We start from the raw sequence: 25,049 nt of genomic DNA on the forward strand, positions 1-25,049 counted from the left end.
CGACAGCTGCTATTAGTGCGCTCTGCTCTTTGCTCAACGCCTTGTGACGGTGGGAAGGTTCAGAAAAGTTAGACATACAAATATGTTGGTGCAAAATCCTCATCAAGGTACAATCAGTACATGAATGAGGCCACAAGAGCAACAGATGTAGAAGATGGGAGAACCTGTACAGATGCAGTGAATAGGAAATGTAAAATGTCCTTTTAACGAGTTAAAAATCATCAGTGGAATCTCAAATTTCGAAGTTACTGATTATCTTTGTTTATCTACGACTGAATGCATCAATATACTGCATCAACTTTGGAACAGTTTGTGGGTACAGCAGTCAATGAGTAAACTGGACCAATGGATTCCTCATTGTTCTGAACGATCTAATTGATAGTATTATATTGATTACAGCGTTTCTGGAGAGGTCAATAGAATAATATTTCTCCCTCCTCTTAGATATTGAACATAAAAGCCAAATACTGCCCCGAAATCGAGTCCCGAATCCCAAAGGACTTAAAATTGGTCTGGTCAAACCTCAGCGCTGTGTGAGCAGGACAGATCAAATGTCCCTGAATATGAAGAGCTCGAACATATCAACTCCGACAGCTGTTGGTATTGCAGGCGGTGTCTTGCTGTTAAACATCCACCGTTGTGTCTCTATCATCTGGCCTCTAACTCCTGGAGCATATTAATCAGCCTGAAAACCATTGGGGGCCCAGTTTTTGTTTGACATCTGCCAACATATCTGCGGTGCGTGCAGTTTCAGTTCGTAGCTGGCAAGGGAGACGCCTGGGCTTATGACCTTTTCCAAATGAATATAGATTCATTTGTTAAATTATTAGTGCAGATGCCAAGCTTTTCAGTGTAGAAATAACTGTGTCAGTGGCAGTCACTTAACTGCAGACTTTGGGTTTTAGCAGGGAGGCTAACAGGCCTTAACAGTCCACTGAGTTTCCTACGAGGTAATGATTTAAAAGGGGACGAAGGAAAAGGTATAATTTGACACCATGTAGTTATACAGACTGGACTCCAATAACAAATACATGGACAACACTTCCCGAATCCTGAAAGAACAAAACTGACGTGAAATAGCTAACACTGATCTTTAGCTGGTCATTTTTTCACAATCTTATATATATATATATATATATATCTTATGCCAAACATTTGTCAGGCAACACTTAACACAAAGTACAGCTGATGGGAATGTCATTAGATTTGCTGAAGTCTGATCAATACTGGATGAGCTAAATTATGATGAAAAAACCAAACAAGTTATTTCAACCAGCAGTACTGAACTTTTGTCTCCCCCTTCTGCCAGTGACAGTAAATACAAAAACATGGAGTCCATGTGCTGCGTCGACCTTTCACTACAGCTGCTGCTGTGAAACACCGGATGAATGCAGAGGTGTCGCCATCTGTTCAAGCATCAGAGCGCTGCTCTGATAGGTTGAGGCTCGTTTCACAGCTTATGTTACCAGTTGATGACATTAACATGGACTGTCATGAATTTCTGTAGAGAAGTTTATGACAGTTCATGCAAAAGTTGTTGAGATATTTCAGACTGAATCACAAGAGTGGACCAACAGATACACCAACATTAGAGTTACATCACTAGCAAGGCAAATAACTGTACATATTAGACACAGCATTAAGACAAGTGAGACACATTAAATATTTTTTTTTCTATTTAATTAATAGAAATCACTAATTGATATAAAATGTTAAAGAAATTTAAAAAAAAAAAAAAAAGGCTGAAGTTTGACTTCATTTCCTTGACAATGCACACGTTAAGACAACAATGCACGCGTTAAGACAGTATACAGGCTTACTTACAGGCTTACTTACAGGCCTCGGGAGGAACAGAGTTCAGCATTACCTAGCGGATATTTTATTTGTTCTTGTAGCATTTGTTTCTGTAAAGCTGAAGAAACAAAACAAAATAGGTACATAACTCAATGTAAAAGTCATGGTGATATAGAAAAGGGTTGCGACAGAGTACCTTTAGTTGGACGATATATGAGGAAAAGGACGGTGCCATTGGCGTAGCTGTACAACTTAATGTTACAGAACAGACCAAATCCCAAGAAACTTGTTCTGACAGCATCGTAAACAAAAGGTGCATGAGACACAAAGCACAACCCAACACGCCTCGCAATCACCACCGTTGCAGAAATAATGCAGATTAAATTGGAAAGTTAGCATCTTTTCCAAATGAATTCTCCAGGATGTATATGAACAACACAGTACAGTTGAAGAGATAAAGTGAACTTGCTATGTTCAGACATTTCTGAAATAAAAACAACAAAAGTCAAACAAAATCTGCACTTCTAACAAAAGCGACTCTACTCAAATGCCCAGGTAACAGTTTCATCCTCGAAGAACATGTCTAACAGTCCAGCTCCTATGTTATAAGTGGAATAGATATGTTCCTATCTCCAAGACCACTGGCAGTCTCAGAAATGCCCGGTAAGCCATCTTTGGATGCCAAAATGTGTCCCGCCAAGTGTTTTTAAAATAAATATAGGTCTGTGCCACTATAAGGGCACTGCACCCATCAAGTCTTTTCTCTTTCTCTAAAATGCTCCATCCTCTAGATGTCGTCAAAGGCCTTTAGTACATGTCTGCCTCTTCTTCTCCAGGAAGGCTCAAATGTCTGTTTTTATTTTATCCAGAGAGTTGTCGATCTTTGTGAGAGTCTTTTTGATGCGCAGTGCTGTTAGTCTGGCTGATGGATTCTGGTACCAGCACTCCTTCATGAGTTTAGCCATGGAGGTTAAAGTCTGAAAAGGAGCAGAAATAAATCCATGAGTGCGTCAACACTAGAATAATACTGAAAGGCCTTATTTTTAGAGGGAAGGAAACATGTAGACTTGGATTATATGCTACTGAATGACAGTTTGAACACGACTTACAGGGTCTGAAAACCATCTGTTTGGGATGTTGGGTCTCTGCTGATCCACACAAACAACCTTTTTCATGTCCTCAAAACTGGGATCACTTGGGACAACGTCATGAAAAGGTGGCTTGTAGTCTTCCACAATGCCTGCAAGCAAAGCAGAGCATGCACCAATTCACTTCCAAGGTTACATCATCAGGACAAACTGTAACATGTAAGCAAAGCCCTGTCCAAATTTATTTGATCACTATTCATTGTCATCCGTCCTGAGTGGTGGGTTCACAAGTGGTCAGCTAAAAGTACAGGTGCACACACCCAAGATGCATTTAGCTCTGATCTGTAGACGCCCCGTTGCACAGGTTTTTATTTTTTCATTTTAAATCGACTGCAGGGCAGACCTCAACCCTCTCAAACCCGCTAAAATTATGAAACGATCTGAGCCTGAACCGATTGGGTTCTGACGGTTCAGTTTGGGAATTACATTTGTAACGTATGACAAATTTCTAATAGAGATCAATGAAATGGGGCTACAGTGAAAAAAGATGTCTAATTTTGTTAGATGCCTGTTAAATTCTTCTCCTCCCTTTTCTGTTTGTGTTCATGTGCTTATTTACATGTAAATGTTAATGATGTACGTGACGCATGATTCCAGGTGTTAACCGGCTGATGGACGACTGACATATCCCATAAGGTATATTCAAAAACAAAAAAAGACTCATGTTGTGGCTTGGCTGTGTTTTTTTCTTAATTTAATTTCAAGCGTAGCTGTGGTAAAGAAACAAACAAAAAACAGATGTGAGGTTACTGTGTCGGGGTAAATCAATATCTCAAAGTGTTGCTAAAAGCCCACTTCCTACTATAAAGTGATAAACCCATTTGACAGGGAACGGAGGAAGTGGGTTTTGTTTCACATAAATAAATGCAGACGCTTCTGGCGTCTCCGTGGACCACAGACAGTGGACGGAGGCACTGTTGTCTTAAGATATTGTCTTAATTCTGAGGAGAGAGCAGACCGCAGCCGTATCAATGTCATGTGTTTACAAGGATTTCCTTACCTGTATACCAGCCTGCTTTCTGATCACTAAGATACATCATGTTTGTGGTTATTATTCTGCTTACCGGTAATGCCAACACACAACATATGAGTGTAACAGATGGGCCAGCGATGTATATGAGACAGGACTATCCAGAATCCAGCAGGGACACATAGTGTGAAACACATACTGACCATTACTGACTGTCCTCCTGGCGATCTCCCACAGGACGAGGCCCAGGGCCCAGATGTCCACTCTTTTGTAGGACTCGAAGCAGTCCATCTGGATGGAGTCATCCAGCACTTCGGGGGCCATGTAGCGCTTTGTGCCAACTTTAGGGTTGTTGCCCACATCTAACTCGTTGGTGTCTTGAAAATGCATGACCGCCAGACCTAATGTGAAAACAAAGAGCGCTTTAAAGATCCCGTCCACATATGTTTTATGAGGTATAAAGATACTCCTCTTAAAATACACTGGCAGACACAAGTTCTTCTCAAAGAATTTCAATTACCTTGTTAAAATATCCTCCAATTTAATCTACTGTCTCAGAACAAGAATATGAAAACTCCCGAAGCCTTTACCTTCACATGTAAGTTGCTTATTGAACCATAATAGGCTTCCAAACTACATCTCATGTACATATGCTCAAAAATACTGATAATGATAAACTGAAGCACAGAGAAATGTTCCCTGTTTTGCAGGTTAATGCGGAAACAATCTGCTCCGGTCAAACTGCACATAGTGAGTCTGCACCGTGACCGTCAATAAGCACCACACACTTTCAAATGGAAGGGGACTTTTAGGTTTCAAGGAAACCTATGACAATAACCAAATAATCACATTATTACACTTATTTGAGTTGACCACAATTATTTGGAATAAGCATCACTCATTTCATTTATGTGTATAGAAACAGCTGGATGAAACCAAAAGAAATGTCTTATTTTCATCACTATGCATCATTTCCCTGTTTCAGGTCTCTTAACGGTGTCATCTTGTTGAGCCCTTCTTCGTGGAGTGGAATATCAGAGCCACTATAGTTCACTGTTTATTTTGACCACTGGTACCTGTCATTGTCAGTCATTTCTTTGTATATTTTACTATTAAGCTTTGTATATTTAAAGCCTATTTATGTCATGTCTGCAGTGAGTAATTTTTGTTTGTAAAGCCTAAAAGGAAAAAAGTCATTTAAATTGATATGTTCCAGTGTTTCATGCCAATTATTGGCACTGCTTCATATAGAGAATGTGTATTATTACATGATAATTGTGCCTTGAAATGAACAGAAAGACAATCAATCGCAGTTATTTATATGACAATTCCTTGTCTAAATGTCATGATTGTGTCGGCTGTGGACTCGAGTCTCAAAACACTGGATTCGCTCAGTCTCCTGATTTAAATGATGAAGCACTACTTGTTCCGCGCTAACAGTCCTGTTCTTCCATACAGGATGTACTCCAAGCTAACAACTCGTCGAGGAGACAAACAACAGCTACCGGGTTGGTCGGGACGGCAGAATGCGTCATTCAGAGCAGAATTCATTACAGCGAGCCAGTAAACATGTCAAGCCTGTCGCCGTGACTTGTACATGAATTAGATGTTATTCAAGCATCTGCAGATGGAACATTGCTGTATTAGATGAAGGTGTCCAAGGTCTACCAAATGTGTTTTTGGTTAAGGGCTGGGTGACACACTTAGTATTGGTTGTTCGTCCTAAATTAGCAACAAATATGGCTGAGTGGTGAGATGGGATGGAGCTATATTACTGCAGATGCATCTCTTATGTAGTCCCCATGAACCACAACATTCATTTAACCCCTTCAACATCTTCATGGTCGTCAACCCTGTTGAAGCCACATTATGTTTCCACCGAGTGAAACTGCAAACCCAAAACATCACACCATCACTTCAAAGGAAATATTCTGGCTGTTTTGTGCATCATTTTATAAATTTCCCCCAAATTCAACATGATGTATTTTATTTCTTTAAAAAGTCAGATTCTGTATCTGATTTTAAAGTACATGTCTGAAGGATAAACACACTCGCACACATTCTTACCAAGATCAGCAATGCAGCACTGTCCGTTCTTTTTTACCAAAATGTTTTTGCTCTTCAGGTCTCGGTGGGCGATGGCTGGTTTACCCTGCGTTCCAAAGATCTCTACATGTAAGTGCGCCAGGCCGCTTGCGATGGAGAGCGCCATGCGGAGGCAGCTGGACGCATCGAGGGTGCTGAGCTGAAGGTAATCATACAAGGAGCCCATCTCATGGAAGTGAGTGATGAGCCACAGCTGAGTACTGGAGTTCCTCGAAGTCATGTCTGAGGCGATGAAGCCTAAATTCAGAAACATATTTAAATCAATACATATTTTCCATCGACATAAAATGCAAGCAAACGTGTAAGAGTGCTCCGATCTGGATTTTGGGGACCGATCATTGATCACTAGGGCAGATTTTGAAGCATTTTATTTATTGTGTAGCATTGTCAATCAATTTAACAATTCTGAACGACGCTGTATATTATGTGTTAAAATTAAGAGATGAGACTATCAAGAATTGACAACTGTTTATTTACTGTCAGGCTACATGTGCAACATATTCCTCTCTCTCTCTCTGAGATACCAGTTGAACCACAGCAGCCTCTCATCGCTTACTGAGAGAGAAACTGCGATTGGTATCATTACATCTCCCAAAGTTGAATTATCAATGGCAGATTTTTCTTTAAAAATATAAACATCTCTTCATTTTTGCCAGACAGCTTGTTCCTCTTCTCATCTTAAGTCATCTCCGCTTGTGCTCGGTGCAGAAGCTCCTGCTGCTTCCCGAGAGCTGAAAAGCAGCTTTTATTGTCCTGCCAAAAAACAAGCAGCTATCCGCCTCATGGAATAACTAGCTCTGAAAGGCAGAGGCTCATCCGTGATAATGACCTGCTGACGTTGCTGCCGCTACGTTCCCAATCTTTATCCAACAATTAAGTAAACATAACATGTAAAGAGCCGGCTGGTCGTCTTTCTGTCTGGCGCAGAGCCGCTCGCTCATCAACTCTCATCCCCGTTCTGCTGCTTCGGTCAAGCAGCAGAACGGCAGAAAGCAGGCCACATATTTGGGGCTTGAGTGCGTAGGGGAAATATATCTCTTTATACCTTTTTATTAACAAGAAGAAAAACAGTTCTCAGACTCCTGGTAGAGCTGCCAGACCAGCGACGCCAGTGAAGTTATTTTAGCTGCACATGGAGTTTTGCATCATCTTATTGGCTCCTCTGACCTGCCTTTATAGAGATCACCAATCAAACTCTTTTGAACGAGTATCGGCCTATCACGATCGATGGCTGATGGATCGGAGCACCCTTCCTAACACGTTACCAATGGGGCACTACAGTACAAAAATATTAATGGTTAGGTAGTTAGCCATACATACATATCGAAATGAATTATCTTTAACAACCTATATGGCACAAATCCTCCACTCTTTAGTTGTAAACTGGTGTCAAGTATAAAAGCTTCTATCTTGTATTACTCTAGTTGTTCAAAACTATGTGCCAACTCACGGGCACATGTAGCCTGAGATTCAGATATCTATGATGTACGTTGTGTCCTGCAGTGCGTCTCACACCACGCTAAAGCTGATTCTGTGTGATATGTTACGTACCCAGGATGTTCTCATGTCTCAGCAGTACGGTGTTATAGATTTCAGTCTCTCTGAACCAGGACTTCTCATCTCTGGAGGAGAAGATTTTAACAGCAACACTCTCCCCCTGCCACTGACCCCTCCACACTTCACCGTAACGGCCTTTACCTGGCAGGTAGAAACAAGAGAGGGATTAACCAGACAGCACGCACTCAAACCAAGCCAAACATCTGCTTAGCATGAAAGGGTCGACGTGGGTTTTGCCAGTGAAACTGTATCCCAGACAAAGAAAAGGCTGCTTTACTGTCAACAACTGGTTCCAAGGGAGGATTCATTTTTAGGAAAAAGTTGTATCACAAAAAGACACAAAGTGAAAGTAAATGATTACTTCAAGTTGTTTTCAGATGTGATTCCATCTGATCTAATAGTACATTTGGTGGTCATGATTTTGTGTTGCTGTACAATTACCATCATTAAATATCTATTATCAGTGTAAAATCAGATGTCCATCATATTTCCCATATCATAAGGAGAGGAGAGGAGAAAGTCAAATATTTAGTATCTTCAGATCCGGACATCTCTGCCAAAGGTTTGGGGAAAAAGATAAGCTAAAAGAAAAGTGAAAATTGGATTTACATTCTTCACTGGGGGCAGAAAAACCATCTCATATAAATGCTAATGTAGCTAAATATCGATGTGTAAATAGGAAACAGTTTACTGAGACCATAACTAACCATAAACAACTTGGAAAGCTGGTGATATCTGTGTAAATGTCAGTTTATTTTAATGCCACCCAGTGGCCAAAAATCAATTAATGTTGATTTAATTGTAGCAGAAGTGGTGAAGAGGAGTGATGGAGCGTGGCACTTGAACTTCCTGTATTTCAACGAGTGACTTTCAACCTTTAACACTCATAATTACGGCAATGTGTTTGTCTATATGAAAATGTATTCTGTTGGTAATATTTCCCCCTGACACTTCACATAGAACAAATAATCTCAAAACTAAATTGCCGTTTTGACTCCGGGGACGTCACTGATGAAGTTTCAGAATATCCTCTCAGTGCTTGTTTCTTACACAACTGCTTTCTTTCTTTGATTTAGTGCAAATCAGTGCATCAGTGAACAAATAAAACACAAACCAGGAGGTCCACTTTGAAGGCTTAATAGAGAGAACGATTCAAGACAGATAACAAACTCACCATCCAGCTCAGTGCAACTAATAACTACATTACAAGGAACAGACTCTGTAAAAACAAACAAACAAACACTATCTGCTATACAGAGCTGTGACAGGGACGCAATGACAGATACTACAAAATAAAAAGATCAAGTATATGATTACGCCGACTAATAAAACCAATTAAAATGCATAAATAAATAGTCAAATAAATCAATAAAATTCACTCAAAAGTTAAATAAAATGTCAAAATAAAGTGGACAACTATATAGATAACAAAATAACATTCAATTAAATTTCAAGTAAACAACTAACAAAAAGATATAAAGAAATAAATGAGGTTGTTAATATAAAAACAGCCTCTAACAGGGCACTTACCCACACACTCATTGAGTGTTATTTGTCGAGCAACAGTTCTCTGAACGAGGAAAGGGAGTCCCGAGCCACTTCCTGAAGTACAGGAATGATCCAGGAGGTCCTGGGAAAGAGGAAAAAAAACATAAACAAATGATACAGCGCTTGTATATTTGTGTGGGCCTGTGTACATATTTACAAGTGAGCCATCTAATAAAAGCCTTCTCAAAAGAATTGTGTGGCTCGAGCTCAAAGATGATGAAATACTGAGCATCTGGGACTCAGATGGAGATTAATACAAGCAGGCCGTCTTTGATGTGGCACCCACACGGGATGGAGGGGGGCAACTGTGTGTGTGTGTGTGTGTGTGTGTGTGTGTGTGTGTGTGTGTGTGTGTGTGTGTGTGTGTGTGTGTGTGTGTGTGTGTGTGTGTGTGTGTGTGTGTGTGTGTGTGTGTGTGTCAGAATAATGTGAATAGTGTGTGTAGGTGTGTGTCTGTGCTGGAGGTGCAGGGTGCCCCCTGCTGAGTAAACAACAGAAGTGCCACCCCTCCCTGGTGACTGGTGTGGGCGCTGGAGATTTGATCTAATCCAAGGGCCAGACTCCAAAACAGGCGCAATGCTGCTAAACCTTTTATTTTTATCTCATCTCAAAGACGTGCAGTAACCCAGACCTGACACAGGAGGGCAGTGCCGAGCAACAGAGGCAGCAGCTGCTGAGCAAAACAAATGACTAAACTGAGATGGGAGATTGAGGATTGAAAACAGAGAAGAGTGACGCCTCAGATAAACAGATGCATAATGCAAGAGCTGCCTGAGAGACTATTTGGAATCACAACACAGGAATGCAACACAGAGGCCATAAAATGAATGATGAGTTACTGTGCAGCGACCTTAAATCTCTCTCTTTGGTGCAGCTGGGTTTATTCGGGCCAGGCCGTTAAGCAGCAGAATGCAATCACAATGCTGCAATATGATTATAATCAGAGAGGATGTCTGGGCAGCAGGCTGCAGAGGGACAAGCACATGTGTTTCACTCCGATTTGCTTTTCACAACTGTTCCACTGTTCCTAATAACCTTTCTCATGGTGCTGCCAAGCACTTTTTAATTATGCTGAAGCAAACATTTGGGCCTTTCATTGCCAAGTGCATTGATGGGGTTTGGAAATAAATGGAGAGAGCTTATGTGTATGTGTGTGTGTGTGTGTGTGTGTGTGTGTGTGTGTGTGTGTGTGTGTGTGTGTGTGTGTGTGTGTGTGTGTGTGTGTGTGTGTGTGTGTGTGTGTGTGTGTGTGTGTGTGTGTGTGTGTCTCTATGACACATATACACAAACAACATACTTTTAACTACTGTACTGTTATTTAAAGGTTTCATAATTAAAAATAAATGGCAAAAATCCAGATTATAAAGAGTTACAACATGCTTCCATGAGAAAGACTAACTCCTTACTAATGTGGGTTTTTGTGACGATACAGAACTACAAAATGGGTGGTAACAACCATGTATTTTCTTGGGGCACCAACTGGACTGTGAGCAGTTCCTGCTGAACATGATTACAGAGTGTGAGCCAGTGAATGTGCTCGGTTGTCTCAGTCGAAACGCTAACCACAGGACTCCACCTAAACTTTGGATCAGTTTAGCTGGCCTCAAAACATAAACCACTCTGCAGAAAACTTACAATCTATGGTTGAGTGGAGAGAAAATAAATAGCAAAAGACATTCCTAAAAGTAGCTGTAAAAAGTACTGGTTTTGTTTTGTTTCACCCACGCATTCACACACACACTGCATGTGCATGCATACGCATCTACAATGCACTGCTTTAAAATTCATTTACCGAACAATTAGCAAAACATTATGGAGAATAAAAGTTTTAGTTCAGAGTTCATAAGTGATAGTCTGCACCCTTTAATCCTGTTTGGAGACATAACTTGGACACATTGACCGAACAACCACAGAAAGCGTTACATCCAGTAAATAAGGCTTAAATATTACCTGTGTGTTTGTCGTGTATCTTTCTACAAGTTTATTACATGTATGAGATTTATGCCAGAAATGATTTTACTATTACGGCATATAGTTCAAGACAAAAAATATCTTAATTACAGTGCCACCACATGATTATTAGTCTGAATGCTGTTTATTATAAAATAATCGTATTAAAAGTGCACGTGTTCAAAGAATAGGCAGAAATCCCCACTATTCCAACAGTGTTTTAACACTCAGGGTAATACAACACACAAAGCTTGGAGCTTTAAAGGTAGTCGCTCTGGTCCACCTGTAATGAATCACTCTGCCACCTAAATCTAAAAAATAAGACTGGATCTCTCTTAATTGATATGTTTTCAAATATTAGAACTAGCTAACAAACTAATCAAAGTTATTCATGTTATCAGTACTGTGACATCGTTGTTTATTTATATCAGAAACATATTTAAATCAAGCAAACACACCTCTAGCTTGAGTTTTCATCAGCTGGGAGACATACAAAATGATCATATTTGGCTAAATATGTGAAAATATCAATCATACTTCCAGGCTTGACTGTAGCAGGACAAAATCAAATTAAACGCGTTTCAAAAGCTTATTTTTGTCAACCAACACTCATGCAAGTTTAATCTGCTGCAGCTTTGATCGACACCATCCTATTTTACATAATGCAACGGTGCTCAAAGTGAACACTTCAGAAACATTAGGATGGTCGAACTCTAACGGACTTCAAGTATCCATGTTTTCCAGTTTCCTTAGTTAATGCAGTTACTCAAGTCTACTTTTATTTACTAATTTGAACTTGTTCCAAACAGAAAGTCTGTGTCTTGCTAGAAGCTGTGTATAATATTCACAACATGCCTGTGGTATCTGGCACTGAGGGGAAGTAATGGGGAGAAGCAAGAGACTGGAATTTGATTTGGCTTCATATTTAACAGACTATAGTCCAATAAAATATGCCATTTCATATTCATACTGATCTTTCTAATGATTTCAGGAGCTGCTCTCAAACGCTGTAGTGGAGGGAGGCGCCTTCATATTAACCGCTACTCACCGCCAGAGTGCTCTCGCCGACATTAGATGCTATGAGGCCGTCGATAGTTCCATATTCAGCATCTCGTGATGTTAGTCTCTCCATTTGGTTGTGGTGGATGCGTCTGAACACCAGGATAGCGACAGCAGAGAGGACGACGAGAACAATGATGGGTGCCACGATGACAATTGCCAGTGTAGTCACGCTGTAGCTGGATAGCTCATCAGCTGTAAGGGGAGAGGGAAATTTACACTGAGTAACTTTTCTAGAGACACTTAGATCATCACTTTGTACATTTTTAGAAGGCAGAAGTAAAGTTTCATTTTTAAAGACTAAATTTGACTTTTACCCGTCAGGAGAGTGAGCATCGTTCGCTTGCAGTAAACAACATATTGGAGTCTATTAGAACTTCACTTAAGACTTAAAGGAAAACTGTTCTTTGCTTTTGTTTTTCTCTGACCGGATCACACATGTTGTGGTGGAACATGCTACAGGTGGGCAGGAAGGCTGCACACTAAACACTCCACAGCATTCACTCACATGCACACATCCAGAGTGGATCTCATGGAGTCGTCGAGGCCAGCCTGACCAACTCACCACCATTCACACTTTCCAAACATTCGGAGGGAAAGAGTGCTCGGCTCTGCCTGCAGCACAGACAGTGATCCCCTTTTCTCAACTCGCACAATCAACTCTTTCTTCCCAACACAAATAACTCGTAACACTTTCTAGAAGCCCACTAGACTTGAACCAACACACAGGAGGGGACGCATTTAACTTAGAAACTCATTTCCAAATCTGCTCATTTTATTTGGCTTTGATCTCATCCCCAAATGTATAACCAAAAAGATAATATAAAGCACATTAGGTATAAATATTTATGTACAAAAATAGTATATAAAAGACTGCTGTAGAGAATCAAGTACAGGTCACGGAAACTAAAAGGTACAACAGCTCTGTGTATAGACGCCCGTCTCTCCTTCACTCCCTGGTGGCCTCACCCTCTGGGACCATGTCAGCCAGCTCTGACAGCTACTGGGAGGACAGAGGAGAAGTGAACCATGACTAAATAATATTCAAAAGCTCTCTCTGTCTCCCCCTTCTCCGTTTCATGAGGTGCCAGGAGTGTGACCACACAGAGGTGTAACTCAGGCCAACAGAAACCATCCAGAACAACCATGGCAGATGATTTCACAGCTGATGGTGAAGCCTGTCTCAGCAGAGGATGATGGAGAGGAATGAATATATGTTACTCTGTCTAAAACAGCAAAAACTAGGCCACATGTCATCTCTATTCTGAATTTATGAAATATAGGCAGCACTTAATGTGGAATAGGTTTAATGATTTGGTTAAAAATACGCAAAGTTAAATACTTGAACAATGTCTGTGTAGTGCATTTTAGGTAGTGTACCTTTGACAGGCAGCTCCACGGTGCTGTTCATGTTACACAGGTTCCCGTGGCAGCACTCGACAATCTGGTCTCTGGAGGGAGGCGTCTTGCAGGTCAACGTGCTCTGCTCGTAGACTTTAAAGCAGCCTTTCTGGTACACCAGGGAGCCGGCGTTAACCGTCAGAGAGGAGAAACACTGGTGGCCCAGGCAGCGACTCCCCGTCACACAGGAGCTGCCCTCGCACACACACTCATGCTCCTCTTTGATTAGCGGCTTCACTTTCTCCTCTGCAAAACATTCAGGAAGAAAACATGGCTTGTTAATAAGTGAATTTTATGGTGTTTAAAAAAAGCCACATGACATTGTGTCAAAAAGAAATCAAATGAGACATCAGCTCCAAAGCAGAACTTTTGTTTGATATTTAGTGACATAAGGGTCTTGATGAATGGCAGCCAACAGGAATGTGTACAATGTGTGCAAAGTCACCTCTCCCTGGAGCTTGCACAGTGACGTTCATGTTACACAGATGGCCCTGGCAGCACTTGACAACACGGGCCGACGAGGGTGGCGTGGCACAGGTGGCTCTGCCCTCCTCGTCGTCCCTCAGGCAGCCCTTCTGTTGGACGGCTGCCCCATCAATCATCTTCAGAGAGGAGAAACACTGCTGGCCTGTGCAGCGATGGTCCTGCTCACACACACCGCCCTCGCACACACAGTCTTGTTCTCTGAGGACTGGTCGGCCAACGGACACTTCTACATCTGATAAGAGGAAACAGAGATATGGGGAAAACCCATTAGAGCAATACCATTAGTAACCCATTAAATTAAATGGCATTCACTCGCATCAGACAACATCTAGGTTGAAAACATCTCTTTGTTGGCCGGCCGTTGAAAAGGAGACTGAAGTAAGTTTCAAATATAGCTAGAAAAAGTTTCCTCTCAGAAATATAACACCTTCTAATATAAACTGAGTTTCAGTGTTTTCCACAAAAAGGAATTTATTCATGAGGCTGACTGAAATGGATTTTCTGTCAACATAACTTTGTATGTAATATTTCCTTCTTTAAAAACTTTCCAATGAAATAAGGCTATGGTGATATCATATGTTACTGCTGGTATTCAAACCTTTAAACAGATAAATATGTTGTAAATAGTTTATTGAACAGCTCCAATTATTTTAATATATGTCATTTTGAATGCATTTGCCACATAAAAATAATTTGAATGTAGGCAGAATATATCTTGTTATTGAACAGGATCACAGGGGTTTGGAGCACATAGCTGAGGTTCACCCTGGACAGGACACCGGTCCATCACAGAGCCAACAGACACAGACAACCATTCACTCTCACATTCACACCTACAGACAATTTAGAATCAACCCAGAACGCATGTCTTCTGACTGGGAGGCAGCACCCAGAGGAACAAGGAGAACATGCAACCTGCACACATCAAGGCCTCAGCAGACCAGCAGGTTCAAACTGTCCTGCCCCTCAAGGCATAATCATCATATTTAATATATTGCAGCTAATCTTTTGTAGTCAGTGATGCCTGAAGTCTTTGTTTCAGACCATCCGTCACCCATAAAGGATTCATATCTTCACTGCTGATGCTCTCCCAGGCTTCGAGTCTCTCTGTCTTAGACTGGTCTTCTGAAAAACTCTTGGGTTGCTTCAGCAATACGTTTATGATGAAATGTTGTCCATTGAGTTTCGACACATTAGTCTGAATAGGAGCACACATGATGCTTCTGTGTACCTCTGCATCCATCTTGTTGTTTCCATCAGCAGCGAGATCATCAATAAATGCCAGTGTGCTGGTTCCATTGAAAGCCATACATGCTCAAGTCACAACAGATGTACCATCTAGACACGGCTGTTCATTTTTTTCTCCACAATGTCATCTTTCCATCATGAATTTGATGGAGTTGATGTATAATTTATTAATCCACAGAGCTTTATTCCCAAATTCTTTGTGCTGTTTTGTTCCCCAACCGAACATTTTCCATTTGAACCATTTTCTGTTTGTTCCATGAACACCTGCTTGTTAAGAACGAATCCAACTGTTAATTCAGGTAAAAGGTAGATCGATTTTCCCTTTTGTTTAGGACTCATGTTCACTTCTTTACGACCAATACAGACAGACAGCTCCAGCTTTATCTAAATACCAACCCTCAAAACTCAACCAACTCTGAGCAGCATAGGAGCTCTTATGTTCATGAATTAATGTAGAAACAATTCACAGTTGCCTCCTCAACAAATATTTAGTAGCGAAGTGTCTCATTACTTTTGAACTGCTGCAACTTTATGTGTTATAAGAGCTGCATCTCACACACTTCTCCGCTGATGTAAAACTACAGACGTTAAGGTCCAGACGTGGCACGTTGAAGAAGTGTCTATCATTCAATTTCAAACAAAACGTGCTGAAGAACGAAGTACGAAAGTGTGTAACTGCCTAAATATTTAAGGTCTGCACTGTATGTCCAACAGCACAGCTCTAAACCACTGGCACAAATAAATTCCCAACTTGTGTAAAACACTGATGTGGAACAATGTGAAGCCAGCAGGATGGTAAAATGACAGTTCTCAGTTTTAGGAATAACATTTTACACATATTTTTATGAACACTTTACCTTCAAGTGGGGACTGCAAGGAGATGTTCATGTTACACAAATGTCCATAGCAGCACTCTAGCACCAGCTCAGGAGTCGGTGAGTTTCCACAACGCAAGGACTCGTCTTCATTACCCACAATGCAGCCCTTCTGAAAGACTGATGTCCCGTTCAGTATTGAGAGAGAGGTGAAGCACTGCTGGCTAAAACACCGGTGCCCCGTGCTGCAGGACGATCCATCACACAAACATTCATTTCTCACGCCGCCCTCACCTGCAAAAGAAAACAATATGTAACATCAGAATTCCTCTTTGAATAGATGAGACGTCCTGCAGTGACAGATGAGTAATAACAATAATATGAGGCAGAAAGAGGCCCACTCATGTTTTCTGATGATAAAAGAAAGGTGCTAATCCCTTATCTAAGTATGCATGTATACTATTAGATTGTAAACATGATGAAAAGTGTGGCTTGCCAGGCTAAAACAACTCTTTCCACTACAAGCCACTGCAGTAGTTTAAAATAACAGTGACAGACAGCAGTTGAGAGGAACAGACTGAGGAGGGGTGGTGAAAAATTGGTTGAGTTTTGGTCTATGAATGCAAAAGGCTTGAGGGGGGACAGAAAAAGACACTGAGGCTGAAATATGGTGTATTTCAACTAGATTAAAAGAGAAAGGGGGATTGCAGATGTCCGTTAAACACCTTCTCACCTGTATGTATTTGGGACCTGCAGTAACAGACTGATGGCACCGCGATCTAACACTCAGAGGTAGCACAAGAACTAAATTCACCTGGATTCTGATTCTGACCCCCCCCCCCCACCCCCCACCTCCGATGTGACAACATGCTTACCTTCCAAGCTAGAAGAGGGAAAGACCAGGGAGATCACAACCAACACAAACAGGTCCCCACTCGTCATTGTAGACCTGGAGGGGAAAAAACAAAAACACACAAAATGAGGGCTGAGCTCCAATTATATATATATATATATATATATATATATGTACAGTGAACCCTCGTTTTTCGCGGGGGTTACGTTCCAAATAGAAACCGTGATAGGCGAAATCCGTGAAGTAGTAACCTTTATTTTACAATTGAAATAGATAGAACTGGACATTAAATATATCTACGTTACATATAGTCGTAATGTGATTTCAATGCACGATGCAAATCCGTGAAGCAGCGAGACCGTGAAAGGTGAACCGCGTTATAGCGAGGGTTCACTGTATATATATATATAATATAAAAATGTAAAATATATGTTTGTTTTTTTTTTATATATATATATATATATATATATACACACAGTGCATCCGGAAAGTATTCACAGCGCTTCACTTATTCCACATTTTGTTATATTACAGCTTTATTCCAAAATGGATTAAATTCATTTTTTTCCTCAACATTGTACACACAATATCCCATAATGATAAAGTGAAAATAGTTTGTTGAAAATTTTTGCAAATCTATTCAAAATAAAGAATGAAAATATAACACGTACTTAAGTATTCACAGCCTTTGCTCAATACTTTGTTGAAGCACCTTTGGCAGAAATTACAGCCTCAAGTCTTTTTGAGTATGATGCTATAAGCTTGTCTCCTATTCTTGGGCAGTTTCTCCCGTTCTTCTTTGCAGGACCTCTGAAGCTCCATCAGGTTGGATGGGGAGCGTCGGTGCTCAGACATCTTCAGATCTCTCCAGAGATGTTCAATCGGGTTCATGTCTGGGCTCTGCCTGGGCCTCTCAAAGACATTCACAGAGTTGTCCCGAAGACATTCCTTTGTTATCTTGGCTGTGTGCTTCGGGTCGCTGTCCTGTTGGAAGATGAACCTTCGCCCCAGTCTGAGGTCCAGAGCGCTCTGGAGAAGGTTTTCATCAAGGATGTCTCTGTACATCGCTGCATTCATCTTTCCCTCCATCCTAACTAGTCTCCCAGTTCCTGCTGCTGAAAAACATCCCCACAGCATGATGCTGCCACCACCATGCTTCACCGTAGAGATGGTATTGGTCAGGTGATGAGCGCTGCCTGGTTTCCTCCAAACATGACGCTTGGCATTCAGGCCAAAGAGTTCAATCTTTGTTTCATCAGACCAGAGAATTTAGTTTCTCCTGGTCTGACAGTCCTTCAGGTGCCTTTTGGTAAACTCCAGGTGGGCTGTCATGAGCCTTTTACTGAGGAGTGTCTTCTGTCTGTCCACTCTACCATACAGGCCTGCTGGGTGGAGTGCTGCAGAGATGGTTGTCCTTCTGGAAGGTTCTCCTCTCTTCACAGAGCAACGTTGGAGCTCTGTCAGAGTGACCATCGGGTTCTTGGTCACCTCCCTGACTAAGGCTCTTCTCCCCCGATCGCTCAGTTCGGCCGGGCGGCCGACTCTAGGAAGAGTCCTGGTGGTTCAAACTTCTTCCATTTACAGATGATGGAGGCCACTGTGCTCATTGGGACCTTCAATGGTGCAGAAATGTTTCTGTACTCTTCCTCAGATCTGAGCCTCCATACAATCCTGTCTGAGGTCTACAGATGATTCTTTGGACTTCATGTCTTGGTTTGTGCTCTGACATGTCCACTGTGGGACCTTATATAGATGGTGTGTGTCTTTCCAAATCATGTCCAATCAACTGAATTTACCAGGTGGACTCCAATCAAGTTGTAGAAACATCTCAAGGATGATCAGTGGAAACAGGAAACACCTGAGCTCAACTTTGAGTGTCATGGCAAAGGCTGTGAATACTTATGTACATGGGATTTTTGTTTTTGTTTTTGATTTTTAATAGATTTGCAAAAATTTCAAAAACATTTATTTCACGTTGTCGTTATGGGGTGTTGTGTGTAGAATTTTGAGGGGAAAAATGAATTTAATCCATTTTGGAATAAATCTGTAATATAACAAAATGTGGAAAAAGTGAAGCGCTGTGAATACTTTCCAGATGCACTGTATATATATTTTATATATAAATATATTATATAAAAAAAAATATATATATATATATAAATAAAATATATATAAGGAAGCTATTGTGTACAAAACAATGGGTGATGATTTTTTTTATTGATGTATTCAAATGTTTTTGGGATCTTTGTAAATCATCTTTCAGAGAAACCATAATGACAGGATTTGTTGTTGCGTTAACAGTATTTCAGACGGCAATTTCACTGACGGAGACCTGTTCTTGTTTTACGAAAAAAAAGTCAACACCAAGTTGAAAATGCTCAAGTAAAGTGGATATCATGCCTTCCTGTTGTCCTGGCAACAAGGCATTGAGTGGCAAGCAATGGGGAGACTGGTGCTCTCCTATTGGCTGCCTCAGTGCTTGTGTGTGTGTGTGTGTGTGTGTGTGTGTGTGTGTGTGTGTGTGTGTGTGTGTGTGTGTGTGTGTGTGTGTGTGTGTGTGTGTGTGTGTGTGTGTGTGTGTGTGTGTGTGTGTGTGTGTGTGTGTGTGTGTGTGTGTTTGAGGGACAGGCTGCTTGGCAGTGAGAAGAGAGTACCAGACAGACAGGAGGAGGAGGAGGAGGAGGAGGAGGAGGAGGAGGAGGAGGAGGAGGAGGGGACAGTAAGGAGCTCCCTGAATACTATCGTTTAGAGACCCAGAGACGGTCTAATCCTTCAATATTTAATGTGTCTGTAGAAAGCTGTGCAGTTCTGTTTGTTTGTTTGTTTGTTTGTTATGTCCAGAGATGGATTTTGACAGACCACCAGTTTAATTCACACTGGGAACTCTAAGTGGAAAACAATCCCCCCAAACTACCCATTTTATAGAAATGATATGAAAGTTTTGGAGACGGAGCCTGCAGCATGCCCTGTTTGTGCTATATCAAGCACTGGGACGTTATCTTGGCAGCATGGCCTGAGTGCATCTGTGCCACTGATAAATACCCCTGCACCCCCCACCTCCGCTCCCACCCCCTCCAAGCCTTTGTGCCCGTCTCCCAGACATAAATGATTAAGCACGTAATGTTAGCATTAGCCCAACGGCGGCGTCTGCACCGGCCGCTCACACAGACCCCATGCTGCTCCTTTAATCAGAGCACAAAACAGAGGCTGCCACACTGAGAGAATCGGGAGCTCTGTCTGCTCCCCTTGGACCAGAGGAGGCACAGCGGCGGGGGCAGAGAACGGGCAGGAGGGCATGAGGAGGCGAGGGAGATACAGCCCGGGGGCAACTGGGGGCCAGTGGGCCAGAGAAAGAGTATGTGAGAGACATGTGGGCCAGGGTGGGCTGCAACAGGGAGGTAAGCTAAAGGAGGCGGGGTGGGACGAGGGGGTGTCAGCGCCCAGGGGGACACTGGGGAAAAGGGCACCATGCTGGGGGGGTGAGACAGGACAAAGCCACACTGTAGACTGTATGTGTGTCTGGAGTCCAACTACAGTTAGTTTGTGAGCTTGATATTGACTCATACACCACTCATGTAAAAACACTGCTGACAGATCAATAACTCACCTCAATTAACCAAGTAGATCAAATCAGGAGGCTCCACTTAACGGCCTCAAACTGTAAAATCTTCTTTTTTTATTTACTGCTGAAAGACCTCGACGGGCCGTGAAGTTATCTCAGTTCATCTCTCCCACACACACACTTTGTCTTAAATAAGCTAAAAGGAGTGAGACGCTCGCAGGTATCCGACCACCTGTGCAGTGTATTGTGTGAACCTCGAGGCCTCGTCACCTGGTCTCTGCATCTTTATGTTCAGCACCAGTCAGGTGATGAAGAGGATCGAAACACATGAAGGTGTCTGGAAGTTCTTTACAATACAGGAAGAGTATTGTATGTTATAACTGACAGTGTTTCCTGTGCAGTGCATGACAGACAGCTAGTGGCCTCATCAAGATACATCGTGTGTGTGTGTGTGTGTGTGTGTGTGTGTGTGTGTGTGTGTGTGTGTGTGTGTGTGTGTGTGTGTGTGTGTGTGTGTGTGTGTGTGTGTGTGTGTGTGTGTGTGTGTGTGTGTGTGTGTGTGTGTGTGTGTGTGTGTGTGTGTACCTCTGCGTATTGAATTCTCTGGCAGTGTTGTGTTGTGTGTTGTGTTGTGTTGTGTGTTGTGTTGTACGTTGTGTGTTGTGTAGTGTTGTGTGGTGTGTTGTGTTGTATGTTGTGTGTTGTGTAGTGTGTTGTGTAGTGTGTTGTGTTGTGTGTTTGTGTGTTGACAGATCTGACATCCTGCCAAGGGTGTGCTCTCATTTCCCCCCTCTATCTGTCACAACCCCCATCCTTCCTTTCATTCCCTCTTCCTACGTCCTCTGATGTGGTGTTGTAACAGGAAACTGGTATAAATACCACATGGTAGTTATAACTACGATATATTTCCCATTGCAGTTGGAACTAGTAATCTAATGACGCTTCCCACACTATAAAGTAGAGGAATATTTTATAGAAGCTTAAAGATGGCTTAATGTCGATAGTTGGGCAAAACAGAGAAAGCTGTTTGTTTGACAAAGCATTTGTCAGTTTCTTCTGTATTATAGTGCTTTAGCTCTTTTTAGTCGTAGATTAGAGTGTAACTCAAGAGTAGTAACACGTACAATGTTCAGGTACCTGAACTTTACTTTCATTAGTTTTGGTTTCGATTTTTCAACATATTTCAGAAAGTTTACTTCTGTTCTTTTGCTTAAATAACATTCTGAATGTATGGCTATCACTTCAAATGCTCTATTCTGCATGTATTTCTTCTTCTACTTCGACTTATGCTGCAGGACTTTTACACATAAATGAACATCTATTAGATTCAAGCCCTCGCTCAACGAGTCAACACGTCGCTGATTAAAACTATCACCCTCATAAATCTTTGTATTTCACAGTATTCAGAACTTTTAAATCTGCTGTCAGGTGAGACTTTTCTGCGCTGAGCATGCCTACAAGAGACAGCTAACCTCCAGTTCTCAGCCCTATACTAACTTGAATGGGGATAAAATAACTTAATCATGCAGCTTTTTTAGACTTTCCAAATATTATTGGACCAAATTCTGATTGTGAAACAAGTTATTTTGTGTGAGTTGTGATGCTCAAAACTATTTATCCAGAAGGAGAAAAAAGTTCCCCAAGTAAAGAATCTTAATACTTTTTCCACCTCTTGTGTTTTGTATAGTAGTTTCAGAACCTCAGAGACGTGACCTTGTACATGGAAACATAAAAGACCACATTGAGCTCAAGATAAACCGCCCAAAGTGTCTCCAACCCAAGAGAAACAGCTGAAATAGACACGGCCCAGTGAGAAGTATGTTAGGGTAGACTCCCGCCGAGTGCTGCTAGAGAGACTTGAAATAGATCCTACATATCATGGCTCCCATTTTATGATGCCATGTTTCCCTGCCAGACTCTTTTCAGTGATCCCACTCCAGAGGGCTATCTTGATAAGCACTAATCTAAGAAGTTGAGCAGAGCTTAGCGTGATTAGATGGAGGATGATTAAACATGGCACTTGCATTCTGTTATTATTACAACTGAACCCAAAAAAGCATGTGAACAGTTATAATGATTTACATACATCTGAACAAGTAGGAGTTAGTACACATTCCCACTTGCAAGACTATAAATTCAAATGTCATCTCAAACCTAATATTTTATTGCCATCCATTATTTCTAGTTGACATTTTCAAAACGAGCGCTGAAGTAGCTTTCAACAACAAACAAAACAGTGGAGTTGGATGCTTTATTATTTTGGTCTGTTTTGTATTCAGGTCAGCTATAGGAGAGAATGACAAAACACTACTTTGTCTGATGAGCATAGTGTATCACTGAGGGTGAGGAGGGAGGAGGCTGAAGCCCTGCAGGAGCTGCTGAGTCATCATGCTGGCAAAGAGGGAGACGAGAGGTGGAATCTGTGTCTGAGCTGGCAGGCTGGCACAGTTACCATGGCACAAACAGCCAGGGCCGAGGAGACTGCAGCAAACCGCAGGGCGGCGAGGGAAGAGGCCGACGAGAGAGAGGCAATGTGGAGCCTGCTGCTCGTTCCCCGTCCCTCTCCACGACCCAGACAGCCAGCGGGCCAGCGGGCCAGCGGGCCATCAGGGACACGCAGATGGTTGGCTTCTAGGTGGATGTGGGAGTAACACAGATCTGAGGGCGAAAGTCGTCCTCTCTGCAGCCCACATTCAGATTCACACTAAAGCTTAGCAAACCAACACGCTCACCTCAGTTTAAAACCATTCTCTGCCTCGTCAAATACAACACGTGGGATGACTAAAACTAATCTGAAATAAAACAAACCTAAACGTACAACCTTAAAAAGGTTTATTCAGCTGTGAGTCTTAAAAACAAGACAATAGAAGAATGTTACACATCAATTTGTATTTTCTCAGAATCTGGAAAGACAACACAGTCACACTTATCAACTTGGATTTCCAAAGTAAAGGACGACCCTACAATGTGCCAACAAATTAATGTTTCACACTCTACAATTATGGTGGCTAAGGACATAACCCCACAATGTGTCACCTCTACAATACCTTAAAGCAGAATTATTTAGGTCAGATGCGATGAGTCCCATCATCTCATGGGAAGCATGTTTTGGTTGGCGTGCAATATAGGTGAAATAAAGGTGAAATAAAGATGAAATAAAGGTGAATTATAGGTGAAATAAAGGTGAATTATAGGTGAAATAAAGATGAAATAAAGGTGAATTATAGGTGAAATAAAGGTGAATTATAGGTGAAATAAAGATGAATTATAGGTGAAATAAAGGTGAATTATAGGTGAAATAAAGATGAAATAAAGGTGAATTATAGGTGAAATAAAGATGAATTATAGGTGAAATAAAGGTGAATTATAGGTGAAATAAAGGTGAATTATAGGTGAAATAAAGGTGAATTATAGGTGAAATAAAGATGAATTATAGGTGAAATAAAGGTGAATTATAGGTGAAATAAAGATGAAATAAAGGTGAATTATAGGTGAAATAAAGATGAATTATAGGTGAAATAAAGGTGAATTATAGGTGAAATAAAGGTGAAATAAAGATGAAATAAAGGTGAATTATAGGTGAAATAAAGGTGAATTATAGGTGAAATAAAGATGAATTATAGGTGAAATATAGGTGAAATAAAGGTGAAATATAGGTGAAATAAAGGTGAAATAAAGATGAAATAAAGGTGAAATATAAGTGAAATAAAGATGAAATAAAGATGAAATAAAGATGAAATATAGGTGAAATATAGGTGAAATAAAGATGAAATATAGGTGAAATAAAGATGAAATATAGGTGAAATAAAGATAACATAAAGATGAAATATAGGCGAAATAAAGATAACATAAAGATGAAATAAAGATAAAATATAGGTGAAATATAGGTGAAATAAAGATAAAATAAAGATGAAATATAGGTGAAATAAAGATGAAATATAGGTGAAATAAAGATGAAATATAGGTGAAATATAGGTGAAATAAAGATAAAATAAAGATGAAATAAAGATGAAATATAGGTGAAATAAAGATAAAATATAGGTCTGCCTATCCCTCTGTCTCTGATCATTAGAGCCCTCGCAAAAATAAAATTGTAGTTGATTCATTGAATTATTTATAATTACAGTTAATGATTTATTTTTATTTTTCTGTTTATATTATGCCACTGTTATGGTACAAGCCTAATTAGAGCTTAATAATACACACTATGAAACAGTAGAGCATTAATTGGCAGTGAAATATAAACAAAAAATTAAATTTGCCCTTTAGGCTTTGTAAACTGAAATTGCACCGGGCAGATATGACAAAAATAACTTTATTATACGATGCCTAATACTGAAATACACAAAGAAAATACTGACTATGACAGGTAGCAATAATCAAATGAAATAACGTACAATGGTGGAGCTAATTCTTCAATCATGTGCCATTAAAATGTAGCAGAAGAACGAGATGACATCATTAAAAGAGCAAAACCACAAAAGATGGAAATATGACATTTGTTAGTTTAATCATGCCGTTTTCATTCAGCTAAATGAAAATGATTCTAACA

The 25,049-nt window shown here is 40.8% G+C and overlaps 1 protein-coding gene across 1 annotated transcript in view; it reads right to left on the reverse strand.

Annotated features, from left to right (window-relative positions):
• Positions 1-1,658: 1,658 nt before the first annotated feature.
• Positions 1,659-25,049, reverse strand: part of LOC138623138 (activin receptor type-1-like) — a 31,833-nt gene continuing 8,442 nt past the window's right edge. Inside the window, exons 2-12 of the mRNA XM_069702449.1 lie at positions 16,958-17,031; positions 16,125-16,376; positions 13,979-14,251; positions 13,513-13,779; positions 12,122-12,327; positions 9,106-9,205; positions 7,570-7,716; positions 5,980-6,255; positions 4,116-4,313; positions 2,904-3,034; positions 1,659-2,771 (exon numbers count right to left, since the gene is read on the reverse strand). Coding sequence (XP_069558550.1) covers positions 2,637-2,771; positions 2,904-3,034; positions 4,116-4,313; positions 5,980-6,255; positions 7,570-7,716; positions 9,106-9,205; positions 12,122-12,327; positions 13,513-13,779; positions 13,979-14,251; positions 16,125-16,376; positions 16,958-17,024 — 2,052 coding nt within the window. The 5' untranslated portion in view covers positions 17,025-17,031 and the 3' untranslated portion in view covers positions 1,659-2,636. The remainder of the gene's footprint in view (positions 2,772-2,903; positions 3,035-4,115; positions 4,314-5,979; positions 6,256-7,569; positions 7,717-9,105; positions 9,206-12,121; positions 12,328-13,512; positions 13,780-13,978; positions 14,252-16,124; positions 16,377-16,957; positions 17,032-25,049) is intronic.

Source organism: Brachyistius frenatus, unplaced genomic scaffold (genome assembly GCF_029030835.1).
Source record: "Brachyistius frenatus isolate BFR_SWC_R1_liver_20210118 unplaced genomic scaffold, ASM2903083v1 Contig_42, whole genome shotgun sequence".
Classification (NCBI taxonomy): Eukaryota; Metazoa; Chordata; class Actinopteri; family Embiotocidae; genus Brachyistius; species Brachyistius frenatus.